The sequence below is a fragment of the Rhinoraja longicauda genome, chromosome 7 (genome assembly GCF_053455715.1).
Source record: "Rhinoraja longicauda isolate Sanriku21f chromosome 7, sRhiLon1.1, whole genome shotgun sequence".
Lineage (NCBI taxonomy): Eukaryota > Metazoa > Chordata > Chondrichthyes > Rajiformes > Arhynchobatidae > Rhinoraja > Rhinoraja longicauda.
Genome location: NC_135959.1, coordinates 62,941,226 through 62,960,360, shown reverse-complemented (window position 1 = coordinate 62,960,360; position 19,135 = coordinate 62,941,226). Strand labels below are relative to the sequence as shown.

The window sequence follows — 19,135 nt, the reverse complement described above, 5'->3', positions numbered from 1 at the left end:
AAAACTTTGCTTTGTGAACAGTAAAGGGAGGGAGGGGGGAGGGGGGTGGAAGGGAAAGAGTAATCTTGAAAGAATATACCAGATCTCAACATTTAGACATTTTCAACTTTGGTTAGCCTTCTATTGCTCCAAACTGAGCTGTTAAACTGGTTAGGAAGTCTTCATCATTTTGCATCTGCTTCCTTTAGTTTTGTGATTTTCTTCCTCCAAGCACAATGATGGTATTGAAATGCAAAAGTTAGAATTTCAAGTAATATGCAGGCAAATATCCAAATGGCCAAATTCCAAACCCATCTTGTGAGTATGACTCATGCAGATTTCTTCTGTGATAATCCTCTTTGTACATTATCTGGAATTTTTGCCTTTTCTCTAGAATTTATTACCTTTTTGACTTAAATTCACTCTTATATTGATGCCCAGTACTTGAGGCATCTATGTACAAGTATCCTTAATATCTAGGACCAGGTGCACAGCCTTTCTATCAATCATTTCATCCATTCTAATAATATGAAACTCATTATGACCTTTAGTCAAAGATTGTACAGAACATCACATTCTAGGTGTGGGAAGTTACTGAGTGCAGAATATAGCTCTCAGCATTGTAGCACATCAGTTTCTCAGACAAACACCAATGTCCTCAATGGGGTAGAGATGAATTGAACAGTAACATAACTTATAGAAAGACCGTTCAGGAGCCTAGTAAGGATGTCGTTATGGGGAGAAAGCAGGAGAATGAGGTTGAGAAGGAAAGATAGATTAGCCATGATTGAATGGCAGAGTAGACTCGATTGGCTGAATGGCCTAATTCTGTTCCTATGACTTATGAACTTGCGAGTTATCATGTTAAAGCTGTACAAAACATTGATCAGAGCTCAATTTTTTGTACACTTCTATGGCCATGCTACAGGAATGATGTGGTGACATTAGAAAGAGTACAGAATAGATTCACCAGGATGTTGCTTGGTTTAGGAGAGATTGGACGGACTGTGTTTGTTCCCACTGGAGCTTTGGTGCCTGACAGATGACCTTGGAGGTTAACAAGATTATGAGGGTTCCAAATTGGGCAGATTTTTTTTCCATGGTAGTGGAGTACCTGCGACCAGCGATCCCTGCACAATAACACTATCCTACACACTAGGGACAATTTACAATTTTACCAAGCCAATCAACCTGCAAACTTGTACGTCTTTGGAGTGAGGGAGGAAACTGGAGCCCACGGGGAAAACCCACGCAGGTCACAGGGAGAGCATACAAACTCCGTACAAACACCCATGGTCAGGATCGAACCAAGGTCTCTGGTGCTGTAAGGCAGCAATTCTACAACTGCGTCACTATGCCGAATGCAAAGTGTCTTTTTGAGGCCTTTACATTTGCTGCATTTAAAAATGAATTGGCAGATAGTTTAGAAATTAATGTATCTTGTTAATGTTCATGTTTTGTGTAGGAAGATATATCTACGTTTTCTCTTATGTGGTATTTTTAACATTACCCTCTTGAAGTTGAAATGTCTTTAATCGCAAGATATTGATTTCTTATCATTTTTGTAGGACCCACCTTTTATTCTTGATGTTCCTCTGGGTGTGATCAGTCGTGTTGAAAAGATTGGTGGAGCAACCAGCCGAGGGGAGAACTCTTATGGTCTTGAAATCTTCAGCAAGGTTGGTGCTTGTGTTAACAATGTTGATTTGTTTACTGTTTTTTGGTCTTGTCATATATGCACTGTTTCTATTTCTATTTCTATTAATTTCTATTTGTGGGCAGTGGGAATAGCATTAGTTAGATTAGAGGAAAATAATTACCGGTTTGTAGTAGGCTGCTGCATTGCAAAATCACTTCAAGGTATGTCTACTTTGAAGAAGTTCTTCTCCCTCCGAGAGTTCTGCAGCATCCTCTCTCGCTACACCCCCTCTGTGAGTCCTCCTGCTCTCTGGCTGCTCTCTGCAATTTGGACTGAGTGTGTATTCAAAATAATAACCTGTGAAATGACAATATAGAAACTATACTGAAAAGGTAATTCATATATTTCAGTTGCTCTTTTTTGTGGCATTAGATAACAGGTGACCAAAGTAACCATTAATCTTGGAATAATAAATAATGCTTGACTAAGGAACAGAATAATGATAAAGACAAGGTGGCCAAATGATAAGTAGTACTTTCTTTCAAAAACAAATGTGCAGGCATTGGCTAAATTGTCCCTTGACCCTGTTCTGCCATTCAGTCAGATAATGAAAGGGCTGATCTTAGCCTGAACTCCACTGTCCTGTCTGATCACCAAAAGCATTGACTCTTCTATCAACTATATGTATAGCAGGATGTGGAATGAACACCCCAACTGTGTTTATGACCCAGAGCTGGACATAGCAAGAACAATCAGTTGTGCACTACAGCCACAATGTACACATTAGGAAAGTATAAACCGTGGGACGAGACCATAAGTGGTTATAAAGACTATTCACATAAACTGCTAAATAGTAACACAAGGTGTAGTGGCCGAGGTAAGTTACCATGATTAACGTAGAATTATTCTTTTGACAGATAACTGGTTTTACTGAAAAACATGTATTACCTAGATTAAATTCTATTCTAACAGTTACAATGTTTATTGAACTTGTAGAATCGTACGTTAATTAAAATCATTTGCCGCCTTCTGCAAGAGTTATGTTAACTTTCGGATATTTCAAAGACGTCAATCTCGATTGTAGAGATATTACCACCTCCTGTTCAATTAACTGCATGAGCTAAGTATTACTTTCCATGATCTTGAGGAACCTAATAAATGTAAATGACTGTACAACAACACTGTATAGTTTTAATCTCTATGTAAGAAATTACAATTTTGAAGGACTTGGGTAATAATATTGTCACGGTTTAATGATCCCTCTCTCTAATTGCAGGATATTAGGACTATCCGTTTTGCTCATAGACAAGAAGGTCACACCAGACGATCCATTTTTGAGAACTTAATGAAATATGCATTTCCCACATCAAATATTTTGGTATTTTTGCATATTTAATTACTGGTGTTCATAGCATGCCTTAAAAATGTGGTATATATGATCTGATGTAAAGAAGACATTGTTATAAAGTAGTTTTTGATTTGTCACGTACATTTTTAAATGATCTGCCCAGTAATGATTATTTTAAAAGTTATTCAACGACTGTATATTCAGGACCAATGTCAATTTAATGTTCTACTGACTGGTCCTCTTGTTCCAAAACAAAATACTAAGTGTAAAGTTCTCTGCAGGGTCACTTAGGGATAATGTTGCAATTTGAACCGAGTTTGTATGCAATATAGTAATTTGTGAAATGAGTGACAAATGACAATATACAAACTGTCCTGAAAAGGTGATTCACATATTTGGATAGTCTGAAGAAGGGTCTTGACCTGAAATGTCACCTATTTCTTTTCTCCAGAGATGCTGCCTGACCCGCTGAGTTATTCCAGCATTTCTCTTCAATTATTTGGGTTGCTCTTTTTTTGTGGAATTAGGTTACAGGTGATCAAACAACTTCATTAATCTTGGTAGACACAAAATGCTGGAGTAACTCAGCGGGTCAGGCAGCATCTCTGGAGAGAAGGAATGGGTGATGTTTTGGGTCGAGACCCTTCTTCAGACTGACTACCTTCGATTTAAACCAGCATCTGCAGTTTTCTTTCCTACTCATTAATCTTGGTAAATAAGTGAGAATGATTTATGCTTTGCTAAAGAATGGAATAATGATAAAGACAAGGTGGCCAAAGAGTAATAGTACTTTCCTTCAAAAACACATGTGCAAGCATTGGCTAAATTGTCCCTTGACCCTATTCTGCCATTCAGTCAGATAATGAAAGGGCTGATCTTAGAACTCTACTGTCTGATCACCAAAAGCATTGACTCTTCTATTGACTACAATCTTTCTATCTAGGCTTTGAATGTATTCAGTTTAACAGCTTCTATGTCGCAAAAGGATATAGAATGACAAACATCCATGACTTTCCAAGGATTTTTTTTTTCATCTCTTATTCTAAAACTACGCTGCCTCGTTCTAGATTTCTCTACAGGAGGAAGCATCCACTGCAACTTCACTTTGATGCAAACCATTAAGACTTAATGTTTTTACGGTGCAAACTCTGAAACTTTTGTGTGGTGAGTTTGGGATCTCAATCGGTTGCCTGAAACTGCAAAAATGGCAATACCAGTCAGACTATAAAGACTGGCTATATGGAGAAATTGATAAATATGCAGTTGCTGGTGTTCTGAAGTAGGTTGATTTTGAATGAAGGGTGCTGCACATAGAATGGAACTTAAAATAACATTAATGCTGAAAATAAAACGGAGGTTGCAGGTTGTAGAGGGCACTTAAATATAGTGCCCTCCATAATGTGTGGGACAAAGACCCATCATTTATTTATTTGCCTCTGTACTCCACAATTTGAGATTTGTAATAGAAAAAAAATCACATGTGGTTAAAGTGTACAGTGTCAGATTTTATTAAAGGCCATTTTATACATTTTGGTTTCACCATGTAGAAATTACAGCTGTGTTTATACATAGTCCCCCCATTTCAGGGCACCATAATGTTTGGGACACATGGCTTCACAGGCGTTTGTAATGCTCAGGTGTGTTTAATTGCCTCCTTAATGCAGGTATAAGAGAGCTCACAGTACCTAGTCTGTCCTCCGGTCTTTCCATCACCTTTGGAAACTTTTATTGCTGTTTATTAACATGAGGACCAAAGTTGTGCCAATGAAAGTCAAATAAGCCATTATGAGACTGAGAAACATGAATAAAACTGTTAGAGACATCAGCCAAACCTTGCGCTTACCAAAATCTACTGTTTGGAACATCATTAAGAAGAAAGAGAGCACTGGTGAGTTTCCTAATCGCAAAGGGACTGGCAGGCCAAGGAAAACTTCCACAGCTGATGACCGAAGAATTCTCTCTATAATAAAGAAAAATCCCCAAACACCTGTCCAACACATCAGAAACACTCTTCAGGAGTCAGATGTCGATTTGGCAATGACCTCTGTCCGCAGAAGACTTCATGAACAGAAATACAGAGGCTACGCTGCAAGATGCAAACCACTGGTTAGCTGCAAAAATAGGATGGCCAGGTTGTAGCTTGCCAAGAAGTACTTAAAAGAGCAACCGCAGTTCTGGAATAAGGTCTTGTGGACAGATGAGACAAAGATTAACTTATTTCAGAGTGATGGCAAGAGCAAAGTATGGAGGAGAGAAGGAACTGCCCAAGATCCAAAGCATACCACCTCATCTGTGAAACACGGTGGTGGGGGTGTTATGGCCTGGGCATGTATGGCTGCTGAAGGTACTGGCTCACTTATCTTCATTGATGATACAACTGCTGATGGTAGTAGCATAATGAATTCTGAAATGTATAGACACATCCTATCTGCTCAAGTTCAAACAAAAGCCTTGAAACTCATTGGTCAGCGGTTCATTCTACAGCAAGACAATGATCCCAAACATACTGCTAAAAGCAACAAAGGAGTTTTTCAAAGCTAAAAAAATGGTCAGCTCTTGAGTGGCCAAGTTAATCACCCGATCTGAACCCAATTCAGCATGCCTTTTATATGCTGAAGAGGAAACTGAAGGGGACTACCGCCTAACATCGTGGAGTCGGCGGCCTCCAGCTGGGATCGACCTCAAAGACTCCGGTCGCAGGGCCTGGACTTACCATCTCGGAGGCTTCGGCCGTGGGCCCTGCAGACCGCAACATCGGGAGTTCGCAGGTCCCTGGCTGGCGACCGGCTTTTGGGAGCTCCAGCCGTAGCAGCTTCGACCGCCCCGAAGCGCGAGGTTTGATCAACCCGCCTGCAGGCCCTTCATCGCCCTGCGTGGCTCGGCCGCAGCACTTTCCATCGCCCGGTGGGGGCTCAGGACTTTCATCGGCCTGCTCGGCTCGGCTCAGCCCTGGGACTTTCCATCGCCCAGTGGGGGCTCAGGACTTTCATCGGCCTGCTCGGCTCGGCCCTGGGACTTTCCATCGCCCGGTGGGGGCTTCAAAAAGTTGGGAGCCTCGATCACCTCGTGGCACCCGGGAGAAGAATGAGGAGGAGATAAGACTTTGCCTTCCATCACAGTGAGGGTATGCCTAGAGCAATCACTGTGATGGCTGTTTGTGTAAAAAATTATATCTGTGTGTCTTGTGCTTTTTATACTGCCGGACCCTGACGTGAGAGGACGCTGGCGTTGAGTATTCGCCGCTTTTCCGTCAGGATAGTTTGTCTGTTTGTTTCTATGTTAATTGTTTTTGTAAAGCGCTTTGAGCATGTGATAAGGCGCTATATAAAATAAATGTATTATTATTATTATTATTATAAGCTAAAGATGGCTGCAATACAGGCTTGGCAGAGCATCACCAGAGAAGACACCCAGCAACTGGTGATGTCCATAAATCACAGACCAAGCAGTCATTGCATGCAGAGGATATGCATCAAAATACTAAACATGACTACTTTCATTTTCATGACATTGCTGTGTCCCAAACATTAAGGTGCCCTGAAATGGGGAGACCATGTATAAACACTGCTGTAATTTCTACATGGTGAAACCAAAATGTATAAAAATGGCCTTTATTAAAATCTATGACAATGTGCACTTTATCCACATGTGATTTTTTTCTATTACAAATCTCAAATTGTGGAGTACAGAGGCAAATAAATAAATGATGGGTCTTTGTTCCAAACATTATGGAGGCCACTGTAAATAAAAAATCCTGGAAATACAAAGTGGGTTAGACCTCATCTGTGGGAAGAGAAGCAGAATTAATGTTTCAGGTCAAAAAAATAGCTGAAATGTTGATTCCACTTCTCTTCCCACAAATGAGACCTGAACTGCTGAATATTTCCTGCATTTTTCATTTTTATTTTAATTCTGTACCCACTGTATGAACGTTTGGCCTCCCAGCAGGAGCTGTTGAGTGCTTATAATCCATGAGGATACGTCTCATTTAATATTGCAGGACAATGAAACATGACTGGACAACACAAACATTGTAATTTGTAGTCCAATAACATTTTGACTGTTTAGTTATTGTTGCCTGTGGCTTTAACATGGTGTATACTTTATGATTTTATTTTCCAGCCATTATTTGCATATGAATACAGGGAAATATTTCCAGAGAATGGCTGGAAGGTTTATGACCCAATTACAGAATATAAACGAATGGTAAAGTCTTTGTGTTGTACATTTAATTTCTTCAATGTGTTTGCAAGTTAGAATGTTTGGGACCATTTAAACCTGGATCAAAATATGTGTGTATCTGTGCCTTGGGATTCAGAATTTCAAAGTTCTTTGCTTCATCTTCATTAACCTAGTCTGTCATATGTTGAATGACTGGAGCGACTAGGCTTGTATATGCTGGAATTTAGAAGAATGAGAGGGGATCTTATTGAAACATATGATTTATTAAGGGATTGGACATATTAGAAGTAGGAAACATGTTCCCAATGTTGGGGTAGTCCAGAACCAGGGGCCACAGTTTAAGAATAAGGGGTAGGCCATTTAGAACAGAGATGAGGAAAAACTTTTTCAGTCAGAGTTGTAAATCTGTGGAATTCTCTGCCTCAGAAGGCAGTGGAGGCCAATTCTCTGGATGCTTTCAAGAGAGAGCTAGATAGAGCTCTTAAAGATAGCGGAGTCAGGGGGTATGGGGAGAAGGCAGGAACGGGGTACTGATTATGAATGATCAGCCATGATCACATTGAATGGCGGTGCTGGCTCGAAGGCCCGAATGGCCTACTCCTGCACCTATTGTCTATTGTTTAATTAATGGTGTGAATGGGGTCCACTTTAGTCTTCATCTTAAATGTCTACAAAAATCTATACGTACATTTGTTTTCAGGTCTGGAAGTGTTTACATTACCAGAATATACTTAGGTAGTGCTATTTACGTACGTTTAAAGTTATTTCGCTTTTTTTCTTGCTGGTATTTACAATGTAACAAGAGTAGAAATTAAGAAAATAAGCTAAAATCCCACATAATTCAACCAAGTATATGGTAACTAACATAATATCTAATAAATGGCAGATTCCAGCTTAATGAGTTAAAATAAAATGAATTCCTACTGGAATGACTACCATTATATCTGCCATGTTTTACAGTGTGTCTTTGCATTGCTTATTTGTAGAAACACAGGACGTAGTGAATATTTTAAGGTCATAAGGTCACAAGGAATAGGAGTAGAATTGGACCATTCAGCCCATCAAGTCTACTCTGCCATTCAATCATGGCTGATCTATTTCTTCCTCCTAACCCCTTTCTCCTGCATTCTCCCCATAACCTCTGACACCATTTTAATTGCACAACATGTGGTCTCGGGGCATAATAGTCGAGACATTGAAATGGGTGCCCAAAAATCCAATATAGGTACTTGGCAAGTAGACTGGTCCTGTGGTAGGACTGCAATGCCTTTGATACAGAATCAGGCAATCAGTACCTTGTGCATCTCAGTTGGATGACAATATTAAATGGAATTCTGAAAGGATCCAATCATTGTTGCAGGACACTTCGGTTGCATTTCCAACCTTATATAATTTTGCGTTAAAACTGACCATATAAAACTATGTAACAGCATTTCCTCCTTTGCGGCATCTAATTATTTGATACCCTCCGTACTGTTTGTTTTTGGGATCATGCCCAGTGATTCCAATGGTCTTCTACTTGTAGCGGTGCTACCAAATTTGGAAGCGGTGCTACGAAATTCCTGGGAATGCTTTGGATCCAAGTGCATTTGTGGTTACATTTCCCATTTCTTCTTTAAAATGTTTCTTTCTTCCCACCATCCTTCTGCTCCCTTCTGTTGTCTGCTTCTTTAGATTTGATAGTTTTATTAACGCTTGCTTGTGTATAGAAATTTGTGACTTTAAGGAATTCAATTGCATAGAACTTTGCAATAATGCGTTTTTATGAATTTTTAGCAAGAAAACTCACTCTTCATTTCCGCCTCTTGCTTCAGGGTCTACCCAATGAAAGTTGGACACTAAGTCGGATAAATGAACATTATGAACTTTGTGATACCTACCCAACTATACTTGTAGTACCAGAGAATGTCCCAGAAGATGATTTGAAGAAAGTAGCAGCATTCAGATCTAGAGGTCGTCTACCAGTAAGTACAAAATATAATTGAATATTGATGTTTTTTAAAATTAGAATGTCCAGAATGTATTTCTGAACATCATCTTATTGCTTTAGTCCTATATTTAATAAAATAGAACCAGTTTTCTTTAATTGTGAAGCTGCTCCTAATCTGCAGTAGAAATGGCAGATACTATCGCAGCTTGTACTGGAGCCTACTAGGGAGAAGGCAATTCTGGATTTAGTGTTGTGTAATGAACCTGATCTGATAAGGGGACTCGAGGTAAAAGAGCCATTAGGATGCAGTGATCACAATATGATAAGTTTTACTCTGCAAATTGAGAGGGAGAAGGGAAAATCGGAAGTGTCAGTATTACAGTATAGCAAAGGGGATTACAGAGGCATGAGGCAGGAGCTGGCCAGAATTGACTGGAAGGAAGCCCTAGCAGGGAAGATGGTGGAACATCAATGGCAGGTATTCCTGGGGATAATGCAGAAGTTGCAGGATCAATTTATCCCAAAGAGGAGGAAAGATTCTAAGGGGAGTAAGAGGCTCCCGTGGCTGACAAGGGAAGTCAAGGACAGCATAAAAATAAAAGAGAAGAAGTACAACAAAGCAAAGAAGAGTGGGAAGCCAGAGGATTGGGACTCTTTTAAAGAGCAACAGAAGATTACTAAGAAGGCAATACGGGGAGAAAAGATGAGGTACGAGGGTAAACTAGCCAATAATATAAAGGTGGATAGTAAAAGCTTTTTTAGGTATGTAAAGAGGAAAAAAATAGTCAAGGCAAATGTGGGTCCCTTGAAGACAGAAGCAGGGGAATTTATTATGGGGAACAAAGAAATGGCAGACGAGTTAAACCGTTACTTTGGATCTGTCTTCACTAAGGAAGATACAAGCAATCTCCCAGATGTTCTCGTGGCCGGAGAACCTAGGGTGATGGAGGAACTGAAGGAAATCCACATTAGGCAGGAAATGGTTTTGGGTAGACTAATGGGACTGAAGGCTGATAAATCCCCAGGGCCTGATGGTCTGCATCCCAGGGTACTTAAGGAGGTGGCTCTAGAAATAGTGGAAGCATTGGAGATCATTTTTCAATGTTCTATAGATTCAGGATCAGTTCCTGTGGATTGGAGGATAGCAAATGTTATCCCACTTTTTAAGAAAGGACGGAGAGAGAAAACGGGTAATTATAGACCAGTTAGTCTGACATCAGTGGTGGGGAAGATGCTGGAGTCAATTATAAAAGACGAAATTGCTGAGCATTTGGATAGCAGTAACAGGATCATTCCGAGTCAGCATGGATTTACGAAGGGGAAATCATGCTTGACAAATCTACTGGAATTTTTTGAGGATGTAACTAGGAAAATTGACAGGGGAGAGTCCGTGGATGTGGTGTACCTCGACTTTCAGAAAGCCTTTGACAAGGTCCCACATAGGAGATTAGTGGGCAAAATTAGAGCACATGGTATTGGGGGTAGGGTACTGACATGGATAGAAAATTGGTTGACAGACAGAAAGCAAAGAGTGGGGATAAATGGGTCCCTTTCGGAATGGCAGGCAGTGACCAGTGGGGTACCGCAAGGTTCGGTGCTGGGACCCCAGCTATTTACGATATACATTAATGACTTAGATGGAGGGATTAAAAGTACCATTAGCAAATTTGCAGATGATACTAAGCTGGGGGGTAGTGTGAATTGTGAGGAAGATGCAATAAGGCTGCAGGGTGACTTGGACAGGTTGTGTGAGTGGGCGGATACATGGCAGATGCAGTTTAATGTAGATAAGTGTGAGGTTATTCACTTTGGAAGTAAGAATAGAAAGGCAGATTATTATCTGAATGGTGTCAAGTTAGGAAGAGGGGATGTTCAACGAGATCTGGGTGTCCTAGTGCATCAGTCACTGAAAGGAAGCATGCAGGTACAGCAGGCAGTGAAGAAAGCAAATGGAATGTTGGCCTTCATAACAAGAGGAGTTGAGTATAGGAGCAAAGAGGTCCTTCTACAGTTGTACCGGGCCCTGGTGAGACCGCACCTGGAGTACTGTGTGCAGTTTTGGTCTCCAAATTTGAGGAAGGATATTCTTGCTATTGAGGGCGTGCAGCATAGGTTCACTACGTTAATTCCCGGAATGGCGGGACTGTCGTATGTTGAAAGGCTGGAGCAATTAGGCTTGTAAACACTGGAATTTAGAAGGATGAGGGGGGATCTTATTGAAACATATAAGATAATTAGGGAATTGGACACATTAGAGGCAGGAAACATGTTCCCAATGTTGGGGGAGTCCAGAACAAGGGGCCACAGTTTAAGAATAAGGGGTAGTCCATTTAGAACGGAGATGAGGAAGAACGTTTTCAGTCAGAGAGTGGTGAAGGTGTGGAATTCTCGGCCTCAGAAGGCAGTGGAGGCCAGTTCGTTGGATGCTTTCAAGAGAGAGCTGGATAGAGCTCTTAAGGATAGCGGAGTGAGGGGGTATGGGGAGAAGGCAGGAACGGGGTACTGATTGAGAGTGATCAGCCATGATCGCATTGAATGGCGGTGCTGCCTCGAAGGGCTGAATGGCCTACTCCTGCACCTATTGTCTATTGTCTATTGTCTGCATCCCAGGGTACTTAAAGATATTACTGCTGTAATATCTTTACATCCTTAGCTTTTCAGATATAAATTTAGAAAATGAACAGGTAGTTTATGTGGTGCTCTAGTTTTGTTTCCTAAACAGGCAGGCAGCAGCAGGCAACTGGATCATTCATAGTTCAGTATTTCATCTTTTATAGTCATATAGTGTGATAGGGTCATAGTGTGAAAACAGGCCCTTCAGCCCAACTTCCCCACACCGACGAACATATTCCATCTACACTCGTCCCATCTGCCTGCGTTTGGCCCATATATCCTTCTAAACCTGTCCTATACGTGTACCTGTCTAAATGCTTCTTAAACAATAGACAATAGGTGCAGGAGGAGACCATTCGGCCCTTCGAGCCAGCACCGCCATTCAATGTGATCATGGCTGATCATTCGCAATGAGTACCCCGTTCCTGCCTTCTCTCCCTATCCTTAAGAGCTCTATCCGGCTCTCTCTTGAATGCATTCAGAGAATTGGCCTCCACTGCCTTCTGAGGCAGAAAATTCCACAGATTCACAACTCTCTGACTGAAAAAGTTTTTCCTCATCTCAGTTCTAAATGGCCTACCCCTTATTCTTAAACTGTGGCCCCTTGTTCTGGACTCCCCCAACATTGGAAACATGTTTCCTGCCTCTAACGTGTCCAACCCCTTAATAATCTTATACGTTTCGATAAGATCTCCTCTCATCCTTCTAAATTCCAGTGTATACAAGCCTAATCGCTCCAGTCTTTCAACATATGATAGTCCCGCCATTCCGGGAATTAACCTAGTAAACCTACGCTGCACGGCGTCAATAGCAAGAATATCCTTCCTCAAATTTGGAGACCAAAACTGCACACAGTACTCCAGGTGCGGTCTCACTAGGGCCCTGTACAACTGCAGAAGGACTTCTTTGCTCCTATACTCAACTCCTCTTGTTATGAAGGCCAACATTCCATTGGCTTTCTTCACTGCCTGCTGTACCTGCATGCTTCCTTTCAGTGACTGATGCTCTAGGACACCCAGATCACGTTGTACGTCCCCGTTCCTAACTTTACACCGTTCAGATAATACTCTGCCTTCCTATTCTTATCACCAAAGTGGATAACCTCACACGTATCCACATTAAACTGCATCTGCCATGCATCCGCCCACTCACACAACCTGGCCAAGTCACCCTGCAACCTCATAGCATCTTCCTCACAGTTCACATAATGCAATATTTGAAACAATACTTTTGAACGAACAAAATAATCTAATAAATATCACAAATATTTGGTTGATTATTTGTGGCATCTGATAAATGTGCATGTGTATCTAGCATAGATCATGATTTTATGGTCATTTATTCTGTCTGCAGGTTCTTTCATGGATACATCCAGAGAGTCAGGCCACAATCACTCGCTGTAGTCAGCCTCTGGTTGGTATGAGTGGCAAACGCAGCAAAGACGATGAAAAGTTTCTCCAGATTATAATGGATTCCAATGCACAGTCTCATAAGATCTTTATCTTTGATGCCAGGCCCAGTGTTAATGCTGTAGCTAACAAGGTAACGCAGATGTTATTAACATTTCCTCGGAACGCAATACAACTATTTAAGAATTGTTTAAGTGCCCTTTTTTTGCAAAGTGTACCCGCTGAACTTTAATTGAGAGTCGTGGTTGAAGCAATGATTTACTCAAGGCTGTGTTATCAGAACGTGCAGGTGTGTTATCAGAACGTGCGGGTGTGTTATCAGACCTGAGAGCGAGGAATGGTGGCAGGGCACTATGTGTGTGTGGATGTGAGAAGCTGAAAGTGTGTCAGAGATAAGAATTCAGGAATCTGACAGGATTTCAGAAAAAGGTGTAAGGCATAGACCAGAACTTAAGACAGGAGGAAATGCAAATGCTGTTTGGGGAAAATCATGTAGTCTAGGATAACGATTTTCATATTAATATGCAAAGGGAACAGATGGGTTAGTGTATTTCTTGCAGTAGGAAATTGAAATGGCAGGATTTTGGATGAGTTGGAAGTATAATTGTTAAATCAGGTATTGGAGAAGTTGAGCTGAAAGCTGATGAGGGATTCTGAAAATGTTATGATAATATACAACTGCTGAAAACATTATTAAGGAGGTCAGTACGGGTGTGATAGATCCAAACTTCAGCTTGGGGAAAAACAAGTCACTGAGATTGCATACCTTAATGCATCCTGAGCAAATAGTCAAGCTTGGGATGGTTGAAACAGGGAACTGCAGATGTTAGTTTATAAAAGAAGACATTGAGTGCTGGAGTAGTTCAGCGGGTCAGGCAGCATCTCAGGAGAACACAGTTCGGTCCATGTTCTCCTGAGATACTGGGTAATCTGCTAAGCTACTCCAGCAGTCTGTGTATTCTTTCCAAGGTAGGGATAGAATTGGTTTACGGTGTGTGGTGCTTAGTTGGATTTGTTGATGTTAATTAGGACAGCATAATGACAGGAAGATCGGCCCAGCTTGGGTTTAACTAGTATTTGTACTGAAAATACTGCATCCTTGAGAAAAAGCATGTAAGCGACAATTAAACTAATTTGGGGGTGCACGTAGTAAATCCAAAGAACTTTCTTTAGACAGTATGAATTATCTAAACTTATCTTTTTAATGGTTAAAGGAGGAAGTTTTTGTCAATCAGTTGTATTTATTTTCATAGAAACATAGAAATTGGTGCAGGAGTAGGCCCTTCGGCCCTTCAAGCCAACACTGCCATTCAATATGATCATGGCTGATCATCCAAAATCAGTTCCTGCTTTCTCCCCATATATCCCTTGATTCCGTTAGCCCAAAGAGCTATATCTAACTCTGCCTTGAATTTCCATTAAGATGTGTGATTTTATTTCATTTACATTGTTACACCTCTAGAATTAAACCACCGAAATAAGAAAACATTCTTAAAACTTGTCATGGGGGCTCACAGCTATCAAATACAAGTTGGGGTGGTGAACTTCCTCATGATCTTCACCTCCTGACTTGGGATTTTTGCTAAATTACCCTGGTGTCAACAACAAGACACAATCCAGACCTGGAGCAGGACCTGGCTGGGAACTGTAACAGCAACTCGAGTCCACAAACATTTTTAAATGCTTGTAAAGAATATAACAAATTCTTGCACTTTGATCATTTAATTCATGCCATCGCTAAGGGGAAAGGTGACACCAAAACCATTTTTTAAAATGCGTTCTTTCCTTTGAAGCCTGAGTCACCATATTCAATTAATGTTTATCAGTTATTAATAGAAATAGATGATTTTACTTAAATTCTATTTTGTTATGTTCAGGCAAAGGGAGGTGGCTATGAAAGTGAAGATGCCTATCAGAATGCAGAGCTGGTCTTCCTTGATATCCACAATATACATGTAATGAGGGAATCCTTACGGAAATTGAAGGAAATTGTCTATCCCAACATTGAAGAATCTCATTGGTTGTCTAATTTAGAATCCACACACTGGTTGGAACACATAAAAGTAAGTTTGATTGCAATGCCATTTCAGCCTTACAGTGGGAGATTCAACAGGGTTTTCCGCATCTCGAATGGAGAAAGTTTAGTTAATCAACTTCTCGACTTTATCCATTCATTGTGGCGTCCACATAATTTCAATCAGTGAAGCAGGGTCATGGCCCAAAACGTCATCCGTCCATTCCCTCGACAGATGCTGCCTGACATGCTGAGTTCCTCAAGACTTCTGGGTTTTTTTTTGTTGCTCAAGTGGTGAAAAATACTTGTTCTTAAAACATAATGCAAGTTAAAGTATCTCCATAACGTGATGAAACAGTATTGCCTATCAATGCACAGCTAACATTCCCGCAAATCCAATCGTTCATCCGGGAAGGAGAGAAACGGAAGACTACCACCTCGCCTCTCAACTCATGCCCACTGAGCGCAGCCAGAGACTGGGAAATGCGGGTTGACCTAGGCCAGAGGCTTTCCTTCCCAGTTGAAATCGCAGTTACCAACCTGCGACCAGACCTCGTCCTCTGGTCCAGCTCCTGTCGGCGTGTTTTCATCATTGAGCTGACGGTGCCCTGGGAGGAGGCTGTGGACGAGGCATTTGAAAGGAAAAGGCTGAGATATTTCAACCTTGCAGTAGAGGCAGAGGAGCGAGGTTGGAGTGTAAGAGTGTGTCCAGTGGAGGTGGGGTGCAGGGGCTTTGTAGCCAGTTCCACTGCAAGGCTCCTGAGGGAAGTTGGAGTCAGAGGGCAGGCCCAAAGGAGGGCAATCAAAGAACTTGCAAATGCCGCCGAACGGAGCAGTCACTGGCTGTGGCTGAAAAGAAAAGATACTGTCTGGGCTGCCACGTGACCATCTAGAGGCTAACCATAAGACACACACCCAGGGCTGATCACCCTGTGGTGGGCCTGCCTCGACTGAGGGTGTCTTGTGATAAAAGGCCGAAACACCCAGTGACGTTGAGGTACACAACTGAAGATGTGTCTGAATGGTAGCAACATCACCTAGTGGTCACCCCCAAGAACAACACCAGTCAATTGTAGTGCAAACCTTAGGGATTGTAACATCTAGTCCTACTAATCAAGCTACAATATTATCTCCTTGTCCATAAATCATTGCAATGAATCGTACTGAAGCTGGAAATTGCTCTAAGGTGATGTGTCTGGAAATAATTTATTGGGACTTCTCGTATAAATTGGATTCTTTCTAATAACTTGCATGGATTAGATGGACATGTTATCTCAAATGTTTAAAAATTGACTTTTTCCATTATTTAAGTAACTCGTATTCAGTAAACACTTGTGATTCTTGCAGCTAATTCTTGCTGGTGCTTTGAGGATTGCTGACAAAGTGGAAGCTGGAAAGACATCAGTTGTGGTACATTGCAGTGATGGTTGGGACCGAACAGCTCAGTTGACATCTCTGTCTATGATTATGTTGGACAGCTATTACCGTACAATTAAAGGCTTTGAAGTACTCATTGAAAAGGAATGGCTTAGCTTTGGCCATAGGTTTCAACTTGTGAGTATTTATATATTCTGCGATAACTTGATGCATTGTAATCCTACCTGAAATATATGGAGGAACTGCACAAAATGATCCATTTACTCCATTGAAGATTTTGAGTGAAGATTTACACTCCACCAAGAGTAATTCTCTAATTTTTTTTTAAATCGCATGTTGGGTACTTTCTGCTGATACCATGGCATAGGTTTTAAATGTCTTATTTGTGATTTTTGCCACATCTTTCAATCCGATTGTGATAAAGTAGAATATATTGGATGCCTACTGGGGTATAAGCAGGACCTAGCCATTCTAGACCCAAGCAAGCGCGAGTTTATTTGTTTTCCATAAGTATTACCACCTGACCATTACCAATTGTTGCAGCAGTTTTGTTAAGCTGTGTGCATTGAGTGCTGCTTAGTGAGGCCATCCCGACCTAAAACAGATGACTCGACCCAATCTGAACTTGAATGGTTTATTGATAAATATACCCAGCCTGAGGCAACTTATTGGGGTGCGCTCATTAGGTGCTGGTTGGGGAGCCACTCTTGTGCCTGGGTCTTGTCTTTGTTTCTACTGTGCATATAACACAATTGGCCAAGAACTTGTTGCGTTTACTTATTTTGTGACAAACAGTGTTCTTTAAAATTTTTGGATGCCATTTACAAACTATAACTAATAATGGTACAGGGTTGCTAATATCTCATTTGTGACTTCAACCTTGGCACAGTAACCTAATTGCATAACTAATGAAGGAAAATGGTACAGGAAAGGCAAATAACAGTGAATGAAACCTGGATTAATTCATGTAAAATTATTCCAAAAAATAGAAACAGGGAAATAGTGGATAAAGAGGGGGAAAAAAACTTGGAAAAGTACAACTACAATTTAAAATAAACAAGAATTCACAAAAATCTAGACCTTTACAAATCTTTAAATATTTTATTTTATCCGGCAAACAAAATTTAGCAATCAGGTTGTTAAAAGGCCACTGCATTCCCCTGGTGTGATGCTGTTTTGGGACCCCATCTGCACTCCACTTTCCAATCTGCATGCCCTCAAGAAAGAACAAATATAGCTTTTAAGAACAAACCTTGTACAGTTCCTCCTGTGCCCCAAATCCGCCCTGCCCGAGTTCCTCAAAGTCCTGGATGCAATTTTATTTTTGACCTGTAGGCCTGTTGCAAATCCATTGAGCCTTTATACTCAATACCTCCTGATTTCATCAAAAGATCTTTAAAATTGACAATATTTTTAGTTCTTCAATTGGGTTTTAGCACTTGCTTTAGTGTGTCCCCTTTCCCTTACCTATTTCTAATTGTATTTATTTGTTTCTTTTATGAAAAAGGTTAGAAATGAATTTGCACAAAACTCAAGTAATGAATTTGTCATCGGAGCAGCCATTCTGCTCTTCGAGTCTACTCCGCCATTCAATCACAGCTGATCGACCTTTCCCTCTCAACCTAATTTTCCTGCCTTCTCCCTATAACCCTTGACACCCGTAACAATCAAGTATCTATCGATCTCCATCATAAAAATAACCAATGATTTGGCCGCCATAGCCGTCGGTGGCAACGAATTCCACAGTTTCGCCACCCTCTGACTAAAGAAGAGCTGGATGTCATTTGATATCTTGATGTCCTAAATTTAATTGTAATCGTCCTTTGCTCATTTTAAATGTTTTTAAATTCATGTGCATCTGTGGGTAAGTGCCTAAGCAATTTGGAAATTCACTTTTGATCTGTGGCATTTAGTTGATTGGCTGAACTATTCAAATAATACAGCAACACTAGGCATTAGAATTTGCCACAATGATAAACAAGATTGTTCTGTTTTATTAAAAATCTTTCTTCAAGATAAATTTAGCTGATTTACTTTAATCTGTTCTCAGTACTATAGCAGGTTTTTGTTTCTGCGTGTAGCTATTGCTTAAAATGAATGCTTTGGTGCAGCTTCAACCACTTCTGGTTATAAACTATTGTATTTAAAAAATATGCATGTTTTGAACCCCTGTGATCTTTCATGTCATGCCTTGTTCTTTTTGTCTAAATTTTTAGATTTAGATTATATATATTCCAATCTGACTTTAAATACATTTAAATACATTATTTAGAGCAGAACTCTTTTTACAGAGAGTGGGACATGGCGATAGGAACCACACGGATGCTGACAGGTCGCCAGTCTTCTTACAGTTTATAGATTGTGTGTGGCAGATGACAAGACAGGTAATATCTTTACTTCCAATTTTTATTTCCTATTTCCTATTATCATCACAGTACAATGAAGCACTTGTACTGCCAACAACTTTAATTGGTTATCTTTCTTCACTCGATTGCATACTTACATATTTTGGTTGATAACTAGACCAGCTGTGTGATTTCTGAACTCCCCAGTTACATTGAATATGTTGTTTGTTTTTTGTAAAGTTGTCCCCAGGGTGCATGGCAATTCATATCTATTTCCGGTTTCATTCCGGTTAAGTGAA

General features: G+C 40.6%; 1 protein-coding gene across 3 annotated transcripts in view; it reads left to right on the top strand.

Annotated features, from left to right (window-relative positions):
* Positions 1–19,135, top strand: part of mtmr2 (myotubularin related protein 2) — a 55,326-nt gene that overhangs the window by 25,918 nt on the left and 10,273 nt on the right. For 2 of the 3 annotated variants that reach the window (XM_078402737.1, XM_078402739.1), the window contains exons 5-12: positions 1,548–1,658; positions 2,895–2,996; positions 7,089–7,172; positions 8,963–9,112; positions 13,045–13,233; positions 14,978–15,163; positions 16,462–16,668; positions 18,783–18,875. In XM_078402737.1, the coding sequence (XP_078258863.1) occupies positions 1,548–1,658; positions 2,895–2,996; positions 7,089–7,172; positions 8,963–9,112; positions 13,045–13,233; positions 14,978–15,163; positions 16,462–16,668; positions 18,783–18,875 (1,122 nt within the window). The remainder of the gene's footprint in view (positions 1–1,547; positions 1,659–2,894; positions 2,997–7,088; positions 7,173–8,962; positions 9,113–13,044; positions 13,234–14,977; positions 15,164–16,461; positions 16,669–18,782; positions 18,876–19,135) is intronic. The other variant, XM_078402738.1, reaches the window with a different exon arrangement.